Consider the following 20,980-nt stretch of genomic DNA (forward strand, 5'->3'; position numbering starts at 1 on the left):
TTGACGTTTATTGAACACCTGGTGAAGGTCAGGGATTATTCTGTGTCACCATGGATTACACAAATATTTGTGAACTAGTCTTAGCAGGAATTCCTGTTCTAAATCTCATAGTCTAAGAAGATATTAATGGGGATATTACAGAAATTATGAATATTTTAAAAATCCTAACAAGTTTTACCTTTATTTGTGTTTATAAATCTATCTAGGCTAACAAAACAATCACTGGATTACTTTAATTGAATTTTATCATTCTGTGTGATTGGTAACTTTGAATTTTCATGCTGATTACGAGCTCTGAACTCATTGTCTATTCCCCCACCCATTTCCTATATTTACTGCTTTGTTTAATGGTACCTCTGCCATCTTACTCCCCATACTTAGTCACCGGCTACCTTTCCTCTATGGAATAAATGGGAAAGGTCTTTGCATGAACACACCTCACTTCCTGATGTGGTCCTGCCTCCCCAACTGGCTTATGGTCTAGTCTTGGCCACTGTCACTCAAGTACTTTTACTTCTCGAGTTTCCTGATGATGCATTGTTTCCCCATACTTCCGGGCAGTCTGCTAAGAACATCCTTCTCCTTGTTGTTTATCCAGAAAAACCCTATACACCTACAAATCCTTCAAGGCTTGGCACAAACAGTATCCACTTAAAGCCTTTCCTGACTCTGCGGAGCAGACTTGCAACTCCTTGTATTAAAATTGTTTGTGTGCAGGGCCGCTAATAGCTCATCTGGATCTTTTGGATTAATTAGACAACTGTGTCTTGTAGCCTTGTGGAGAAATGCAGCCCTGAGTTAGGGCTCATGGTTTGGTGAGCATAGGCAAAGGTAGGCTGGATTTTAGTGCCCACTCACCCAGCCAGATCCCCTAGTGCAGAGCACAGACGGCACAAGCTTTAGGGCCTCCGATTTGCTTGCATATTTTGATGCCAGGTTGTAAATTCTCCTTGTGGGCAGAGGCCAGACTTTACTTCCTCATCTACCAGGGGACAGGTCAATGCCTGGCATGCAGTAGGAACTCAGTAAGTAATTGTTCAGTGAATGAAGGAATAAATGAAATGTTGTGTAAATTGAAAAATCTTTATTCATCACGGTACTTTGTGTGGGGAGGACAAGCTTTCAGAATATGGCATCTTCAGGGGGAGAAATAGTATAAGAGGTTTTACAGGGAAACAGCCTTGGATGCTGCCTGAAGAGTCATTGAGCCCTGAATTAGAGGCCCCAGAAAGCCTGGAGGAAACCCCCCTTTGCGTACTCCACAGCCCAACTACAGGCCCACTCTGGCCCTGCCCCCAGCAGCCCTGACAACCAGAACTGCAGGCACACCTGATTCCCTTAGGGGAAAGCCTGTGGACACTCACAGAGGCAAAATGTGGCCTTGAAAGGTAATTTAGGTCAGGAATACTCACATTTTCAAAGGAATCTAGACATTAACAAGTAATATGTTCCAAGGTTCCTTAGGAATTTTCCAGAATGCCTGTGTCTGCTTTTGACTTATTAATTACTTGATAAAGAGGTGGGAATAGGAATAAGGAGACAAATCTGAAGGATTATGCACCACTGCCGATTGGAAAAAAGAGAGTATGAGTAAAGCACTTTCTAAATAATAATGCAAGTACAAAGGATTTATTAGATTCAAATATATTTTGTTTCTAGGACTACACCTACTTGATAAAATGAGATCCATGATTTTCTCCTTCTCTTTCTCCCTCTCTCTCTGTCCCTCGTTTTCTCTTTTAATTTAAAATCCTGTTTGTAATTTCTTATTTGTCTTACATTTTGAGTCCTAAAGCTACCAAAAAATCAGTTCTGGGAAAATGGGGAATCAATTAATAAGTACACACACACACACACACACACACAGTGAAAGAGAGAGAGAGAGAGGAGAAATTCATTAATTTACTGTGAAAATTTAGAGGGGATTGTGATACTTTGGACTCACTGGATTTAGATAATTGACTTGTCTATCTATAGGAAAGAAGAGAGAGTAAGCATGTGACCTGGTTAACGTTTGAAGAATACAGAAAGCACCAAGAGATTAAGTCATACCAGATGTCTGGAGGGCTTTAAATCTTCTTTATATTGATGGCTGCACGATTTCCCAAAGATGGGTTCAGACCTGCCCTCCTTGAGTGGTTCTGGCTGCATAGATTAAAATGAGGTAAACTCATTATAGCCTTAGTGTAGCTGGCTTTGAAAGATTTGAAAAATGTCCTTTTATTGAGATGGAATAACTGGATGTGCTTTTGCTGCCAATGTCAACATAGTCTAAGAGCCCTCCTGTTATTTTCTGCTAGAGTTTTCTTAGGACATGGAATGGGGCGGGAGAGGGAGGAGTGTGAAAAGCCTCAGAGGATTGTGTTTTGTTTTGTTTTGCTTTTCCTCTTCTTGGCTCATACTGCAGGTTGATGGTAAATATTGGGCAATTTATTTAACCACACTATTCCTCAATTTCCTTATTAGCAATGCTGTCTTGTTTATAAGGAGTTTTGAAATTTTTGCAGGCATACAAAATGCTGATGTAGATAGCCAATGTTGATATCTTATTTCTCATCCACTTGATGTCTGTCCAGTAGTGGAGACCACCTGCATCGGACTCACTTGTAGTGATTGTTAAAATACGGATCCCTAGGCCCACCCTAAACTTTCTGAATTAGAATCTTAGGGGGTGGAGCCAAAAATCTCCAAGGTAAACAGGCTTCTTGGGTGATTCTGATGCACTTCAATGTGTCCCTTAATGTACCTCTGCTTTCTGGTAAGCCTGAGATAGGACTGATGGTTTGAACTGAGCCTAAAAATCCCCCGGTATCTCCCAAGGTTTTCTGGACTGACCTAATGCAGACCATTTTCCCCAGAGCTACTGCATATTGTGTTTGAGTCATTCATTTAAAAAATATTTGAAGCTTCATTTGGCTAAGCCTTGTCATCAAAATGTATGTAATCTAATATGATGTTCAAGTAGGATGTCCTCTAATGTATGTGGTCTGTGAACTAACAGTTCACAGTCAGGAGTAGGATAAAATTAACACTCAGACTTCAAAAAATGAAAGAACAGAGCCCATGAACATTCCTGCTTTCGGTTTCATCTTGGACTTCCCCTAGGTTGGGGTCCTATTTTTGATTTGGCCACTGACTCAACTTTGACCTTGGGAAAACCACTTAATCTTTCTGAAGTTTCCCCATCCACAGTATATATACTTTCCATCCTCGTGAAGCATTTTCTAGAGAAGCTATTTAGTTTATTCAGAGGGAAAGTTCTTTTATGGTAACCATATGTTATACAACTAGATATAATTTCGGAAACAGTGATCATCCTAGATTATGGTTCAGTAATGGTGATTGTGTCTTATGACTGAAGAGGATCAAAAAAAGTTGTCCAGTCCTTCCCTTTGTGTTGAGATCTGAGTCTTTAGAGAGAAGAGTACTCAGGCGTAAAAAAAACCATTCAGACTTATAGATTTACTGGATAAGATACCATAGTATCTGCAAAGATACTACAGAAACTGCAGAGAGAGAGACATGCCGAGTTCCTGTTTCTCTGCTCAGATACCGGGGGAGTGGAAAGACATCTGTTTACTCTCAGCTTTGCCCCCTGCCTATCCTTGATAGGGTGATTCTACTGTATTACATTCATCACACTTACCTCCTTTCCTTGGACTGTTCTACTACCTTGAGACCTGCAGTCATTTTCTGTTGCTGCATCTCCGATTAGCACAAACTTAGCACCTTAAACCAACACACAATTATATCACTTTCTGCGGATCAGGAGTTCATGCAAGGCTTAGCTGGGTCTTCTGCTCAGCATCTCACAAGACTGAAATCAGGGTATTGGCTGGAATGCATTCTCATCTGGAGGCTCAACTGGACCTGGTTCCAAGCTCTTTTAGGCTGTTGGCAAAATTGTAGCTATAGAATCCATGGCAGGTGACTTCTTTAAATCCAGCAACATTGAGAGTCTCTGACCTCCTGATGCTTTTTTATTTTTATTTTTATTTTTAATTTTTTTTTAACGTTTATTTATTTTTGAGACAGAGAGAGACAGAGCATGAACAGGGGAGGGGCAGAGAGAGAGGGAGACACAGAATCGGAAGCAGGCTCCAGGCTCTGAGCCATCAGCCCAGAGCCCGACGCGGGGCTCGAACTCACGGACTGCGAGATCGTGACCTGAGCTGAAGTCAGACGCTTAACCGACTGAGGCACCCAGGCGCCCCTGATGCTTTTTTAAAGGTCTCACCTAATTAGGTCAGGCCAACCCAGGATAATCACCCTTTTGTTTAACTTAAAATCAACTCCTGGCTTTAATTACATCTGCAGTATACCTTCACCTATGCCATATTCCATGGATTGCAAGTTACAAATCCCACTCATGCTCGAAAGATGGGGATTATACAAAGGCTTGGGTCATGGTGAGTCATCTTAGAATTTGCCTGCCACAGACCCACAGTGAATTAAAATTCTGCAATTAAGTATGTGCAAGAACTTAACTGGGGACTTTAAACATTACTATTTATGAATCCCTATTCCTATGTATGTGACCATTCTGTTAATTCTTAATTAACTAAAACTAGCCTCTAGTTAAGGGAAAATATTTGGTGTCAAGAGGGAAGGAACAGGCTTAACTAGGGTGTGATAAATTACACCGATAGTCATGCCCTGTCCTAAGCAAATAAACCATTAATTAGGGATTATTGCTTAGCTAGCAAATGGGTCATCTTGAACTATTTTTATTTCCTAATTCACCCAAAATGACTCAATTCATGAAAATGAGTTCACACATATCTATTCAAGATTACAACTATGAGCTACTCTTTTGAGAAAAGTTGTCCCCAAAGTTGATCTATAGCACTCTTTAATACACCAGCACTACCAAAAGAAAAGCATAGACAACAAAAAACTCCTACTAGGTGTAAGCAATAATGATCACTTTTTCAACATCCTTCTTATCAATACACCGAAGACAGAATGACAATGTATCAGAAATGGGTAATAAAGAACCAGGTTTACATTGTTCTGTAAATAAAAGGCATAACTAAATTAAAAAGTGAATGGCTGAAGAGATTAGCCAGAGATAATACAAGAGTTAATCTCTTTATTTTGTACTGTTTATGCCAATCAATAAGAAATCCTAAAGCTTTAAATGACAAAATGGACTTCACACTCAGAGGATGGCTGTTATAAAAATAATAATAGTAATAAATATTGATAAGGATGTACACAAATTGGAACCCTTGTTCACTGCTGATAGGAATGTAGAATGATGTAGCCATTGTGGAAAACAGTATGGCAGTTCTTAAAAAAAATTTACAATAGAGGGGCACCTGGGTGACTCAGTCAGTTGAGCTTCTGACTTCAGCTCAGGTCATGATTTCATGGTTTGTGAGTTCCAGCCCTGTGTTGGGCTCTGTGCTGACAGCTCAGAGCCTGGAGCCTGCTTTGGATTCTGTGTCTCCCTCTTTCTCTTCCCCTTCCTGCTTGAACTCTCTCTCTCTGTCTCTCTCTGTCTCTCTCTCTCCCTCTCTCTCCCTCTCTCTCTCAACAATAAATAAACATTTTAAAAGAATTTTTTTTAATTAAAAAAAATTGACAATAGAATTGCTGTATGATCCAGCAATTCCATTCCTGGGTATATACACAAAAAGAATTAAAAGCAGGGACTTGACAAGATACTCGCACACCAATGTACATAACAACATTTTTTTTAATAGCTAAAAGATGGAAACAACCCTTGCCCATCAGTGGATGAATGGATTAACAAAATGCAGTATATACCTGCAATGGAGTATTATTCAACCTCAAAAAAAAAAAAAAAAAAAAAAAGGAAGTTCTGATCCATGCTATAATATGGGCCTGGAAGACATTATTATGCTCAGTGAAATAAGCCCATCATAAGGGACAATGATTCCAGTGACAAAAGGTACCTACTATAGTGAAATACATAGAAAATAGAGTTGTGGTTGCAGGGGTAAGAGAGGATTGGAGTTGGTGTTCAATAGTATAGTTTCAGCTTGGAAAGATTTTAAAGTTTCAGAGATGGGTGGTAGTGATAGTTGCAAAACACTGTCGATGTACTTAATGCTACAGAACTGCACTTAAAATTGGCTAATACCAGATGCCTGGGTGGCTCAATCAGTTGAGCATCTGACTCGGCTCAGGTTGTGATATCACAGTTCATGAGATGGAGCCCCGGGTGGGGGCAGGTGCAGAGCCTGCTTGGGATTCTCTCTCTTCCCCTCTTTCTGCTGCTCTTCTGCTCATTCTCTCTCTCTCCTTCCCTCTCTCTCTCTCTCTCTTTCCTTCCCTCTTTCCCTCCCTCCCTCTCTCTCTCTCTCTCTTTCCTTCCCTCTTTCCCTCCCTCCCTCCCTCTCTCTCTCTCTTTCAAAAAAAAAAAGAACACTTGAAAAGATAAACAGGCCAAGGAGATGAACATGTAGGTCACAAAATAGGAAATGTTACAAGCAAGCTAACTTGGAGAAAGATGCTCAGCCATGTCGGTCACCAAAGAAATGAAAAATTTTATATTTCACTTAATGAAGCATTATCTTTTAGTCTAATGGGATAATCAATGTTATTCATCTAAATACAAAGCCCGGCATATAATTATATTCAAAACATATTTTACTTCTCTGCTTCTTCTCATTTCCCTAGAACAGAGATAAAGTCTTCATTGAATAATTCTATACTGGTACACAGGACTATCCTAGGACTATCTTTTAACCATTCTAGGACTATCTTTTAGTATGCTAGTTTAATTTTTTTTAAGTTAAATGTCTTCGGGATGCCTGGGTGGCTCATTTGGTTGAGTATCCGACTTCGGCTCTGGTCATGATCTCGTGGTTCATGGGTTCGAGCCCCGCATCGGGCTCTGTGCTGACAGCTCAGAGCCTGGAGTCTGCTTTGTGGATTCTGTCTCCCTCTCTCTCTGCCCCTGCCCAGCTCACACTCTCTCTCTCTCTCTCTCTCTCTCTCTCTCTCTCCCTCCCTCTCTCTCTCTCTCTCAAAAATAAATAAAACATTAAAAAAAAAAGCTAAACATCTTCCTTGAGGCCTCCAAGTTGAGGTTCCATTGTAAGGGAGATACAACAAGAACTACATTAACAAGAATTATATTAAATGCAATTCTGAAATAGTTTGTTATGTTAAAAACGTGTTTGGGTACAAAGATTAATTAGATGACTTCCCCCCATATATCTAGCATTTGTAATAACAAGAGTCATAAACTCTGAGCCAGTACCATATCTCTGTCCTAAAACTGATATTCTTATAATTGAGCCCCTTTGCATTCCTGGTCTAAAAAGGCACGTGGCCAGACACCTGCTTGATTATCTCTTTGTTATTTTGTCATTTCCATGAGTCATGATTATCTTTTGGCAATTTAATGAAGGCAAGTAGAGCAAATCTTTTTGATGGTAATGAAATGAAGCTAACAATACATCCCTTATTTATTGGTCAAACAGTGTGACCCAGGCATGATATTAAACACGCTTCTGTTACTTGATTTAATTTTTTAATTCTTCATTTAATTCTTTGGATCCTTCTGAGACAAATGATATTATTCTCATTTTATAGGTGAGAAATGGAGTCTCAGGGAGTTTTAATAACTCCAAATCACACAGCTGGGTGGTAGATCTAGAATTCAAACCCCGGTCTGTTCAACTTCAAACTTCTCATCCTTCCATGGCACTAAACTGCATCTAGGAATGTAATTATATTTACGTCTTAAGGGTTAAAGTGATTTATGAGAGTGAAAATTTAAACATGTAACTTTGTAAAAATAGTCCATCAGTAATTATAACTCCTAAAATTACATATGAATTTGGGAGCAGTTTTTTTTAGTCAACGTTGTTTAGCCCCCACAAAGAAGCTGTTGTACATTCAGAATAAAATGCTTCCTATTCCATGTCAAAAGTGCAGATTTTTTTCCTGATAAGATGTACTATTTGGAGACTGTCTATTTTTTATTGTGATTCAGGTGCAAATAACAGGAAAGCATATTTTTTTCCTATCTTGGCAAAAGGGGAGGTATTTCTAAAAAAGAATACTTAATGTAATGATTTAAATGGCCATGATTTTGTACTGTGAGTTAGGAGAAAACAGATTATAGCACAGGATTGGAAGAAGTAACAATGGTCTACTGACCTCGGCAGGAAAATCCAGCCAGGGAATTTCCCCGAGACTCTAAGCCAGTCTTCAGAGATACTCAGTGCTCTTCTGTGCCCAACAAAATGACAGAATGTAAAACCCTAGATTTTCTGAGACATCCATGCATAATCAAACTCTGAAAATGAATTACTTTGCAAGAACTTACATTCATGTCTGTGTAAGTGTTGAATCTCTAAATTGTACACCTGAAACTTACATTACACTGTTATGTTCACTAACTGGAATTCAAATAAAAACTTAGAAAAAAAGTATAACATCAAAAGAGATGCAAAAAATCAAACTTGTCTTTGCAGTTCTTAGACAACTAAACAAAGCAATATGTATGTAATGTGGATTTTAAATGGTTGTGAAAACAAAGAAAATATTTTTTAAATATCCCATTCCTCTTTAGAAATTCAAATGTTTTCAGTTTCTCCAAAAAATAAGTGTGAAAATTGGCAACAATCTGAATATGAAAGACGAGCATGAACACATGCGTGTGCACGCACGTGCACGCACACACACACACACACACACCAATCTCATTTCGTTCAAAGCACGTTAATCTTGGTACTGCTGCTTCTGTTTGCAGAGCTCACACTTGTTTCAACCGTCTGGATCTCCCCCCGTACCCATCATTCTCCATGCTTTATGAAAAACTCTTGACAGCAGTTGAAGAAACAAGTACCTTTGGACTTGAGTGACCTGGAAGAATGATGCCAGGCTCTGTATGGACAGGCAATTTCAGAAGCTGCTGTCTAGAAGAATGACTGAATGTTGGAAGTTTCAAGAGTATGCTTCCACTAGAGTCAAGCTGAGTGCTATTATTTTCCAGGAACACATGCTCTGTCACAATGGGGTCCGGATAGTGGTGATGAGTCCTCTTGGAAGGATTTGGGTGAGCTTGATGCCCAGGGAACTACCCAACAGTCTTTCAATCAACAGTTGTTGACTGCCAAACTTTTTTCCATTTGTGTTATGTTCCAAGACAAAGATGAACCTGTACACGATCAGCTCCATGGTAACCTTCAGGGACTCGGGAGAATCTTGAAACTTACCTTTGAACGTGGTTCAAGCCCAACTGGCAGCACTTGGCCCAATCTCCAAATTAGCTCAAGTTAAATAATATAATAAAAACAAATATATTTCCTAAAAGTACATTCATTTAAGCCCTACGTTATAGCAGAATATTCATTTTCTTGCTATGAGTGCCTGCATGGTGTGCACCATAGGTTTCAGCTTTCATGGGACACAAGTGAAAATGAAACCAAGTCAACATGAGGTAACTTTAAAGATTTGCAATAAGGTGGTCTGTGACAATGTATATGCAAAGTGGTATGTGTGTAATTATGGCTGAAGACAAACTGTTCTACAATGAATAACTAATGACAGATTTTATGCTTTATAATGCATGAAAACAATTTAAAAATAACTAGCAATTAATCACAGCATATCAGGAAAAAATACACAGTGAGTTCTGTTTATTTTTCATAGGTTCATTATATTTATGTTCTTTAAGATGTATATAAGAACCAACCTGTTCCGTATGTATCACCTGTTCCATTTTCATGTTCCATGCTTACTCGGGCATCATGCTAGTACGTATCCTTTTAAGCACTCTCAAGGGAACAAAAGGGCCTTTTATTTTTATAAAGGTACAAAAAAAATTCCCCGAAATATTTTGCACTGAATGTACCAAAGTTGAAGGGACATTACAATATGACTAACAGCAACTCCATCACTTGACAAGTAAATAGAAAATAGCTTCTAAATCAAACTTCCTTCACAGTGCCATGTCTACCACTACAAGGACTGTGCATCTAAGTAATAATTTTTTAAGACTCACTATATGTGATAGTATGATATGCATTTATTTAAAATGCATTAGACTTCTTCCATCCATCAAATACTTTACAGGATGGCATTTAATACAGATATTTCGTATTTCCCCCACTGCTTTTTATTTGTACAGCATCATTAAACACTAAGATCATTTAGAGAGCCATCAGCAACACCCAAGAGATCAGCTCTCTTTAGTAATAAGAATTCCATTTTCCCTCATCAGTGAAGACATCACAAATTGAAACTCTCAGCACTATATTTCTAAGCCTGCATTTTCACTGATGCATAATTTTCTTATCAATACTAAGAAACAATTTTTCTATGGTCTCTCAGAAACTGCATGATATCACTAATGTTATTTCTGCTTAGTTTTATCAGACGATGTTCTTCATTTTTATTGCTTTTGGGGTTATTTCACATCACTGTTTATTTCTTGACTTCTGGCCGTAACTAATCAGAGTGAGTTCTTCAATAGAGTGAAGTTAAATCGTGGATAATAAAAGCATTGGATTCACATTTGGTTTGCCAGCCTGTGGTTTTACAGGCACTGCCCAGACACCTCTTTGAGAATTATAAGTAGCCATGGAATTCCTATTATGGGATGTTGGCAATCTTGTATTTTATAGAGTCAGATGCATGGTTTTCACAGATGGTTTTTAAGAACTAATTGCTCTCCTGTTGGTTAAGCTATGTTTACCATTGAGACCCTCAAGAGGAATACCACTCATGCTGCGATCCTGAACTAAAGACAGGTACTATAGCATGGGGAAATGTTCCCCCAAAAGGTTACAGAAATCTGGAGATAAGAAAGGAAGATTTATCTGTGTACTATAATTAGACCAGGAAAAAAGGGAAGAGAAAAAAATTTTAATTGGAAATGTTAGCTTGTGTTTACTGATCATGAATATAAGTATATATTTAATTTGCAAACTATTTTTACTTGTTTGTATTTTTTTCATTATAAGGAAAAATAGTATAACATACTTCTTCAAAAAAAAAAAACAACCCACATCTTTGACGGTATATAAGATGGTTCAGAGCTGGCATTCTCTAAGCAGCTGGTATAAAAAGTTACATTTCTTTCAAAAATAGACCATGTTAGCTTTCATTTCGGTTTGTGACACTTTGCTATCATGTTCCACATTATTAGGTAAAAGAAGTTGGCAATAAAATGTATCTCTTTAATTATTTCTAACAACTATATTCCTTGTTAAGGCATCTAATGTCTTCCCAAATAACAGGATAATCATCTGCTGTTGCTACTGTTCTCAGAATTGGGAATTATCGAAGACATACTTAACATATCAGAACACTATTATAACTGATCCTACTATTCATAATCAGTAAAACAAAAAAATCCAATAATAACTGTGAAAATATTAAATAACGTTTCTACAGAATAAATTGGACTGTAGCATCTGCTACAAACAGAAATACCCATAAATATTTTCTTTTGGACTCTGAGCCTAGATGACTTGGCTGTATGGTCTCGTTTTCTTTAAGAAACTCAGGAGTGATGCTTACACTCTGCTGTCTTCTATAAAAGACAGTCATGATGCATCACGTATGTTTGTAGAACATCTCTTAGATGAAGCAAGAGGCGCACTCTTGGCCTTCACTCTGTGCCAACCACTATGTTTGATGATAGAGATGTAGGATTCAAAAATCTGCCCTTGAGAAGTTCACAATCTAGTGGAGTAGACACCAAGGTTTTAAAAAAAAGTATTTTTAATAAAATTTGTCATGTTTTACAATCAAGGAATGAGGAGAGAACAGTTCCATCTGGGAGATCCAATGAAGGCTTCATACATGGGAGATACTGTGGCTGAAAATAAAAGTCACATAAATAGTAACTAAGAGCATGTAATAGTGTGTCAATACTGGTCAAGTGTGGAGGCCCAGGGTACATTTACCCACGAGGGTTTACAGTGTGCAGGCGGGAGCCGAACCATGAAGGAGCAACTCAAGGATCTTCAAATTATCAAAGAAATGCCAAAATTAAATCCAGTCATTTCCCTCCGTTTCCTTTCACCTGTCCTTGAGCCCAAGTCACTTCTGGGGTCAAAACATTGATTTTGTGCACAAAAATGAATAGATCTTGGTTCAAGAAGCATGGTCACAATTTTCTAGCCTATGTTATGTTTATAATTTAATAGACATTCTATAATCAATGAAGGAACACCTCTCACCTGCATAACAATCAGAAGTGCTAGAACTGCCTTCAAATGGTTAACAGTAATGTTAGACTGTGTGTGTGTGGTGCTTTAAGGTTTCAAAATGCTGTCACGTGCATCTTCTTTTGCTCCTCATGTACTTTGTGGGGGAGAAGGTATCAATCCCCGCTGGGTTGACACTGGTTTTCATGGATGGCTCGTAAGATCCATTTCAACACTTTACGGTTGCAATTCTAGGCTTCACTTCAAGAAATATGGAGGCTAACGTTTCTTCCAACGTACTCCACTATCAGTGAATTTTGCAAGATGCTTCATCTGCCCAAATTTTCATTTCTTCAAACGCTCTTAAAATGTGACACCTTCTAAAAAGCCCGTGGAAGAAATTAGTGTATTCACAGAAAAACTCCTCACGGACTTAATATTTGCATTTTACTACTTGTTACGAGAAATTTCAAACCATGCAAAATGGGATGGCTTTTGGTGGATTTCTATAGTACAGTTCAGTTCTCTAGAATATAATTTGGAAGCAAGATAAGGTTTGAAACAACCACTTTAATCAGGAGTTTTACTTTATTTTTCAATTCTTAATGAAGATGGATCCAGAGCTCTGGTAGTTCATTTCCTGTGATGTGGATGAAGGAACCCCTGCAGATTCTCTTTTCCTCTCTGTCCTCTTCACGTTTATTCACTTTTTTCTTTCTTTCTGCACAAATTATATTTATAACTTGACCACTTCTAACTAAAGCAAACATCTTATAATAAAGAATCTGAAAATCTTTCCAATTAACCCTCTTGGGGTAATCCCCAAGGCAGGCAAAATGATGATCCACCATCATTAAAAGATACCCATAACCCTGCATAGTAAAAACATGCAAATAAAGAATGTGACCGAATCTCCAAACTGGGTCTGAGCTTTAGGCCTTATTGTGCTCCTCTTATCTGCTTTAGTGGATGACTGAAAACACTCTAGATCTCAGACACCTTACTTGTAACCATAAAACTTGAGTTGAAATTAATGAGCATGTCACTTTTAATCAGATTCTAATTTTGAAAAACGTGTTACCTTTCTAGTTCAATTGTGTTTTCCAGATAGACTTGTTTATATAACACGGAAACAAACGAATGCCAGAGATATTAAGCTGTCTAAATTTTGGCTTAAGGCCAACAGCGGTCCACTAGAGGCGTAATAAAAACAAAAAGTAGAAAAGAGAAGTCCAGCGGTTGTGTTCCCCACCCCTGCCAGAATGTAATGCTAACTGTTGACCAACTGTCAAGACTCAGAAGTGGTAGCTGCATTCCAAGGAGCTGGCACAAAGGATATAATGAGTGTGTGTGTGCTACCCTTATCACGGCAAGCTGGGCCGGGGGTGCAGCGATGATTAAGACAGGACCGTAATAGAGGGAAAGATACAACAAGGGTTGGAAAGATCATCTCAGGACCTGCTGGTGGGGGTAGGAACATGTACTTCAATTTGGTTTCTGACTTTGGGGGGGGGGAATAAAAAAGAATGCTGCCTAGTAAGGGCACTGCTTGATAATCTGCCTGGTGGGAAATAACCCTCATTGTATCACTTCAGTAGATCGATAACATCCTCTGTATTGCAAAACAGAATTTAGCCCCAAAGTATTAAAGCTAACCATAGCTGAATCAGGAAATTTGACAATTGGCATTAAATTATGTTGTGGATTTTATTTATCTTCAGAATTATTACTGATATTATTGAGCTTTCTATATAAGTAAAAGAAACGGTGTAGTTAGACATATTTATTTTGCTTAATTTGTTTTTCAGCAGACATTCTTTGACATTAGAATAGCTTTTGGGACATTTTCATGGTTTCTAGTGGTGACTTAAATGTTCCCTGTTAACCCAGAAAGCAAAATCCTAAGAATTAGGTTGCTGAATTGTAAATGGAGACCTAATCAGTGTTTCCAATTTTTCAGGAAGTTAATCAAGACTGAAAATACACTCGCTTAGATTTAATCTGCTAGCTAGTTTATTTGGCTTTCATGATGGCACAGTTTGGTAGAATTGGCAGGCCCTAGTTGTATGGTATTTGGGGAACACAGAGAAATTATGTTTATATATGTGATTTTTATGTCTAGTGGCCTTGGGCAGGTGATATCTTTCTATCTAATTTTCTTTTAGGATATTACAACCCTGAGGAGTGTTGATAGGTATGTTGTATGATTCAAACTGAATCAGCTATTACTGATGCAGGTAAGGAACCGTCAGTAAACTTCTGGTTACTACACCTTCTGTAAAAAAGGATGGAAAATGTTCAAGAGATACCATGGAAGGACTAACCAGGAAACACACAGAACTGAGAGTTATTTTAGGACCCTAAAGCTCTAAAAGCTGTTATTACAACCTATTTTTCTTTATATGATATCGTAAGTAAAATTTGAAGCTGTTAATATATTGGAAAGTGCGTAAGATTACATGTTTTTATAATAGGGATGCAGGCATTCCAAAATAAATAAATAAAAATACATGCATCTCTCTTGCCTCTTACTGAAAGTATTAATCTAATTTTATAATAATGCTTACTTTTTAATATTAAGGCTCTGTAAAAAGAAACATATTTATTTCTAAGATTTCAGTAGAGCACAGGTGATGTATTTTTTTAAGCCTTATCATTTCTTTTCACCAACTCTACCCATGTATCTACTATACCATGTATCCCAGTTAATAGCTATGTTTCTATTTTTGTTGAGTTAATTTAAGCTTCATATTCATTCAATGTGACTTTAAATATAGAATAACAATGGGAGGTATTTAGTACTGGCATTAAGACCATACAGCTCTCATTTCACCTTATATTTAAATTTCATCTATTTTTTTTCAAAGCTAATAATGCAGATTGTTGACATCCTTGAAATGATTTGTGGGTGGTATTAAATGGAGCCTGGGACTTTGAAATGTAGACTAGAGGTTTGTTTTCTGGAAAGTTTGTATTCTTATCCTCACCTGAACCCCTGACTTTTGTGTTGTATTTTTTTATGATTCCAAAATGCTTTGAGGGAAAGATATTTTAATGTGTACAATTTGTTTTATTTTCATACTGATCTCTATTTTTGTTTAAAACCATGTTGCATCATGAAATCACTTAATCCAAAATAAATCTTCTTTAAAAAAAATAGATTATGACTTCTCTGTGATACATTTGGGAAAGAAAAAACTCGAAAGAGAACAAAGTAGGGATAAAGGTCTTGTGGGATTAGTATGCAGCTTTGTGGATCCAGAAAGTTCTCTTCATGATATTTATAATTAGGAATCCATTTTGTTTATCCCTAAAAGAATGTTTCAGTATTTGATAGCCCCGTCAAATAATGTTTAAGAAATGAGTTAATACAAATCATAGTCTCTTAACTCACATGGGCTGAGACTATTTGTTAAGCCATCTTGGTTGAACGCTTGTTTTATAAACACATATGCATACCACCACTCCCACCACCACTACCAATCTAATCCAGGGGTCACATATTCACAAGCCTCCAGGGATCAGTTAGGTATTGCATGAGTGGAACTGGCTGGATGTAAGCAACAGAATGATTGGATTTACCCAAAGACGGCATTCTAGTATTTTACTCCAGCTCTAGTGACATAAAATTTAAGTCCAGTGTTGAAAGATCTTCAGATTTATCAAGAGAAACCCAGAAATCTAATTTTTATGTGATAATTCTAGATCTTTTTATACTGGGTGAATCAACACAAATAATGTCTGTAGGTTGAATTTGTCTTGCAGGTCCAACCAGTTTGGACTCTTCATTTAATCAATTTAAACAATATCATTATCTGTTATACTTGATTCGTAGTGTAAATGAACTGACCAAACAAATAAAATATTACTGAGACAAGTAGTTGACAGGAAGAGATGGGGAAAGGAGAAAAGCAGCTCTATATGAGGCCAAATAGTCACTAAAGGATGTATTTGAAAATGATCTGTGCTTACCAGTCTTTCTGAAAAAGACCTGTGTTAATTCGTATGAGTTAAGAACATCCTTGTCAAGATTTCATGGAACAGATGTGCCATTAAACTCTTCAGTCTATATTTTAGACTAAAAATAAATTTCATACACCACAAGAAAGCAGTTAAAGCAAAGGCTCATCCTTTATAATGACTAACGTTTCAAGTCATTAGCGAAAGGGAAGAGCAAGAGATTGTGTTCATGGCACCGACTTCCTGGTTTTTGTGTCATATTATTCCATCTATAACATTTGACCTCAATGTGCTTTTATCATGATACATTTATCTGCCTTCATTATATTCTTGTGTTATAACATAAAACCCATTTAGTTAGTGAATGTTTTAATAATGCATAATTTCCCCCATCCTACTAATTGCTCCTGTGAATTCTTTCTTGGTACTTTTTTAAATTTCATCCTTTAACTAGAAAGCATTTAACCTCTTTATCAAGGAGGAGAAAAGATTTTTTCTACATACTTTGCTGTATTGATCAAAAATGTTAACCTATTAATGGCTTTTCTCCCCCTTCTAAATGGGTACTTCCTTCTATAGATACTAGGTTGACCAGTATAACATTTGTCAACCAAAGTAAATTTTGGAATAACAATAATTGAAATGAGAATTTCTGGAGGCACCTGGGTGGCTCAGTCAGTTAAGCATTCAACTTCGGCTCAGATCATGATCTCACCATTTGTGAGTTCGAGCCCCGTGTTGGGCTCTGGGCTGACAGCTCAGAGCCTGGAGCCTGCTTCAGATGCTGTGTCTCCCTCTGTCTCTCTGGTCCTCCCCCGCTCGTTCTCTGTCTCTGTCTCAAAACTAAATAAACATTAAAAAAAATGAGAACATCTGATAAAGATAAAATGTTTACATTGATAGAAATGAGCTTCACACATTTCATTTTCCCCATTATTATAGGTTCTCTCAAAAGATTTTTATTCACTGATTGTTCCTTTAGAAAGGAAAAACAAGCAATTTTCCAAAGCATAAATCATTGGAACTGTATATATATATATATATATATAGTCAGATATATATAGTCAGATATATATATATATATGACCATTTATATAGTTATAAAATACTACTTCTTGCTATACCAAATAACGTAATAATTCCTGTCTAGTTGGTATTCAGCTGGCATTGGAAAATACATTCTAAATCAAATCCTTCAACTTTGTCATGACATTACCAACACATCCCTCTCCCTGCTTCCATCTCCAAATTAAACCCTAAAATCAAGGCCAACTAAAGACCTGCTTTTTATTACTATGAGGCTTTCCCCTCAATGTCCAATGCAATCTTCTGTGAACTAGATTAAAACATACGAAAGACATTTTTTGCAGTAAGTGGAGTCAACTCTAAAGAGACCAAAGGAGGTCAAAAGGCTTCCTACACCTGTGTCTTCCTACACTCCCATTCACAGCTTGATTAGTTTTGATTATGTGTTACTTAGAGGGAAAGGCAAGTTCCAGGAAGGGAAAGCCAGCCTGTTGATATATGAATCTGGATATGTAATACATGACTCTGGAGCTCGTCCAGATTGCCTACTCTTCAACTTCTCAAGGGAAAGAACCCGGAATGGAAATAGTCCAGAAAAAAGGGGTGAGTCCAGAAAAATAGGAAAGCCCCAAAACAAGATGGCCAAACATGACGGAGGTTTCAGCAGCAACCCTTATCTTCCAAACTAATGGCCTGGAAATGCAAGAGAAATTTCAAGTGATGAAATACCAAAAGACAACAAGACCCAAATCTGGGCCCCTGAACCTGACCAGTCCAGATCAGCATTTCTTTTTCTGAGGATGAAATGAGGGGCTATACCTTTCCCCTGGGAGCAATTTCATTCTCCACTGAATGGCTTCCCAGAACAAAACAAAAGAAACGATCTTTAATTGTTGACTAAAGAACTACTCATCAATTATTGATAATTTCCATTACTCCAGCTCCAGTTAAGAAGCCATGTCAAAAAATTTTATTTTTTTTATATATATATATGAAATTTATTGACAAATTGGTTTCCATACAACACCCAGTGCTCATCCCAAAAGGTGCCCTCCTCAATACCCATCACCCACCCTCCCCTCCCTCCCACCCCCCATCAACCCTCAGTTTGTTCTCAGTTTTTAACAGTCTCTTATGCTTTGGCTCTCTCCCACTCTAACCTCTTTTTTTTTTTTTTTCCTTCCCCTCCCCCATGGGTTCCTGTTAAGTTTCTCAGGATCCACATAAGAGTGAAACCATATGGTATCTGTCTTTCTCTGTATGGCTTATTTCACTTAGCATCACACTCTCCAGTTCCATCTACGTTGCTACAAAAGGCCATATTTCATTTTTTCTCATTGCCACGTAGTATTCCATTGTGTATATAAACCACAATTTCTTTATCCATTCATCAGTTGATGGACATTTAGGCTCTTTCCATAATTTGGCTATTGTTGAGAGTGCTGCTATGAACATTGGGGTACAAGTGCCCCTATGCATCGGTACTCCTGTATCCCTTGGGTAGATTCCTAGCAGTGCTATTGCTGGGTCATAGGGTAGGTCTATTTTTAATTTTCTGAGGAACCTCCACACTGCTTTCCAGAGCGGCTGCACCAATTTGCATTCCCACCAACAGTGCAAGAGGGTTCCCGTTTCTCCACATCCTCTCCAGCATCTATAGTCTCCTGATTTGTTCATTTTGGCCACTCTGACTGGCGTGAGGTGATACCTGAGTGTGGTTTTGATTTGTATTTCCCTGATAAGGAGCGATGCTGAACATCTTTTCATGTGCCTGTTGGCCATCTGGATGTCTTCTTTAGAGAAGTGTCTATTCATGTTTTCTGCCCATTTCTTCACTGGGTTATTTGTTTTTCGGGTGTGGAGTTTGGTGAGCTCTTTATAGATTTTAGATACTAGCCCTTTGTCCAATATGTCATTTGCAAATATCTTTTCCCATTCCGTTGGTTGCCTTTTAGTTTTGTTGGTTGTTTCCTTTGCTGTGCAGAATGTCAAAAAATTTTAAATGTGGGTCACTTGGATGGCTCAGTCAGTTAAATGTCCAACTTCGGCTCAGGTCATGATCTCGCAGTCCGTGAGTTCAAGCCCCACATTGGGCTCTGTGCTGACAGCTCAGAGCCTGGAGCCTGCTTCGGATTCTGTCTCCCACTCTCTCTGCCCCTCTTGCCCCCTCTCTCTTAAAAATAAACATTAGAAATTAAAAAAAAAATTTTTTTAATATACCACCAAATGACCATGATAGAGGACCCTCCAAGTATGGAATTGTAGCTTGAAGCCAGCCCTGCGAAACAAAATTATTTGTTTGCTTAATTTAGTTCTAAGTAAAACTTTCATATATCATCAAACTTGTTTTTAATTTGAAAATAGGAATTTTCCCTCATTAGCTTTAATAACAACTGGTCCCTTACTCCCCCAACTATTGAAGGAATTTGATGATCCAGGGAGATAGCACTTCAATTTTGCCTATTCCTTGAACCGACATTGTGTACCCTGGGGTGTGCACGCATTGGTTCAAAAGGCAATGTCTATATCATCAGAGTCTCTTCCTCACACAATACTACTGATGATTTGGAGCTAAAATGTTTGGGTTTGTTTGCTCTCATCTGCAATTAACCTGTCTGTTGTATCACTCATAACAATGTTTAAGGAGGAATGAAGATAACAGGCTGTCTGAATCTTGGAACCAAGCAGGAATGCCAATAGTTTTGTGGCTGGAGTATATGTACAGAGTTTTTCTAACCAGTCACAGTCAGGGTGGAGTGATGGTTGTACACATACATGCTAGTAAACTAATGTTTCCTCACTGACTTTGACCTGTCCTAAGCTAAGGCCCTTAGTTAAGATATAAAACATATTTGAAACATTAGCCCTGCTCCTTGGAGAAATTACTGATTCTAAGAAATAATCAAGAGAAGCCTGAAACATCTTGTAGTGCTTGAAAGTAAGGAAGCACTTAAAAAAAAAGTCCCAAAGATGCGAGTATGTTAAAAGGAACCGGAACCAACTGAAAGAGCTCCGATGGCCAAAGCTAGAACAATTTGAACAAAATAAATAAGGTAGTACCAAATTACAACACAAAATATAAAATAAGTTCATACTGATATGTAAATGATTGAATAATTTATAAATGAAGAAACAAATATTCCATGAAGAATTCCAAATAATTAAAGACTCTACCCTTAAATGTGGGAACACTCATTATAACTTCCTTCCAAAGAAAACAGCACAGAATGCAGGTGGGGGAGAAGAGCAACTTCACAGTGAAGAAACCTGACAAACACTACCTCAGCCAGTTGATCAAGGTCAATATCAACAGTCATAAATCACGTGGTTAGCATGTTCTCTGGATATGATGTGACAAAAATGGCACTTTACATCTGTGTTCTTCCTCCCCAAGCCCACAACCTCAGTTTAACCATCAGAAAAACAAGACGAATTCCAATATAGAAGCAACCTACAAAATACTTGACCTTTTCTTCTCAAAACTATCAAGGTCAAGGTCATAAAAACCAAGAAAAATCTGAGAAACAGAGAAACAGCTACAGCCAAGAGGAACTTACTAAGACATTGTGACTAAATGTAATGTGGTAACCTGGATAAGATTGTGGAATGGAAAAAGGACATTAGGTAAATACTAAGGAAATCGGAATAAAGTATGGACTTTAGTCAATAATAGTGTATCACTATCATACAAGCTTACCTAACTTTGATTAATAAATAGGATTTGATAAGAACCTGAGGGCTATTCTTGGATAAAAGGATGAAAACATCCATATTTGAGAGAATGGTGTGAAGCAGTACCTTTCCCACCAGAGTGTCATGTGGCAATAAAATTCAGCTCCATACACAACCTTTTC

The 20,980-nt window shown here is 37.8% G+C and overlaps 1 protein-coding gene across 2 annotated transcripts in view; it reads left to right on the forward strand.

Annotated features, from left to right (window-relative positions):
- HECW2 (HECT, C2 and WW domain containing E3 ubiquitin protein ligase 2) overlaps positions 1 to 15,299 on the forward strand; it is a 239,273-nt gene extending 223,974 nt beyond the window's left edge. Inside the window, exon 2 of one of the 2 annotated variants that reach the window (XR_006962746.1) lies at positions 8,735 to 8,820. Coding sequence is in view for 1 of the 2 variants with exons in the window: in XM_047083672.1 (XP_046939628.1) it covers positions 8,735 to 8,846 (112 nt within the window). In the remaining variant the exon portion in view is untranslated. Of the gene's footprint in view, positions 1 to 8,734 lie in introns of both variants that reach the window. The other variant, XM_047083672.1, reaches the window with a different exon arrangement.
- Positions 15,300 to 20,980: the final 5,681 nt, after the last annotated feature.

Source organism: Lynx rufus, unplaced genomic scaffold, assembly GCF_022079265.1.
Source record: "Lynx rufus isolate CCGP_SWC_20201006 ecotype Redwood Valley unplaced genomic scaffold, mLynRuf1.p SCAF_2, whole genome shotgun sequence".
Classification (NCBI taxonomy): domain Eukaryota; kingdom Metazoa; phylum Chordata; class Mammalia; order Carnivora; family Felidae; genus Lynx; species Lynx rufus.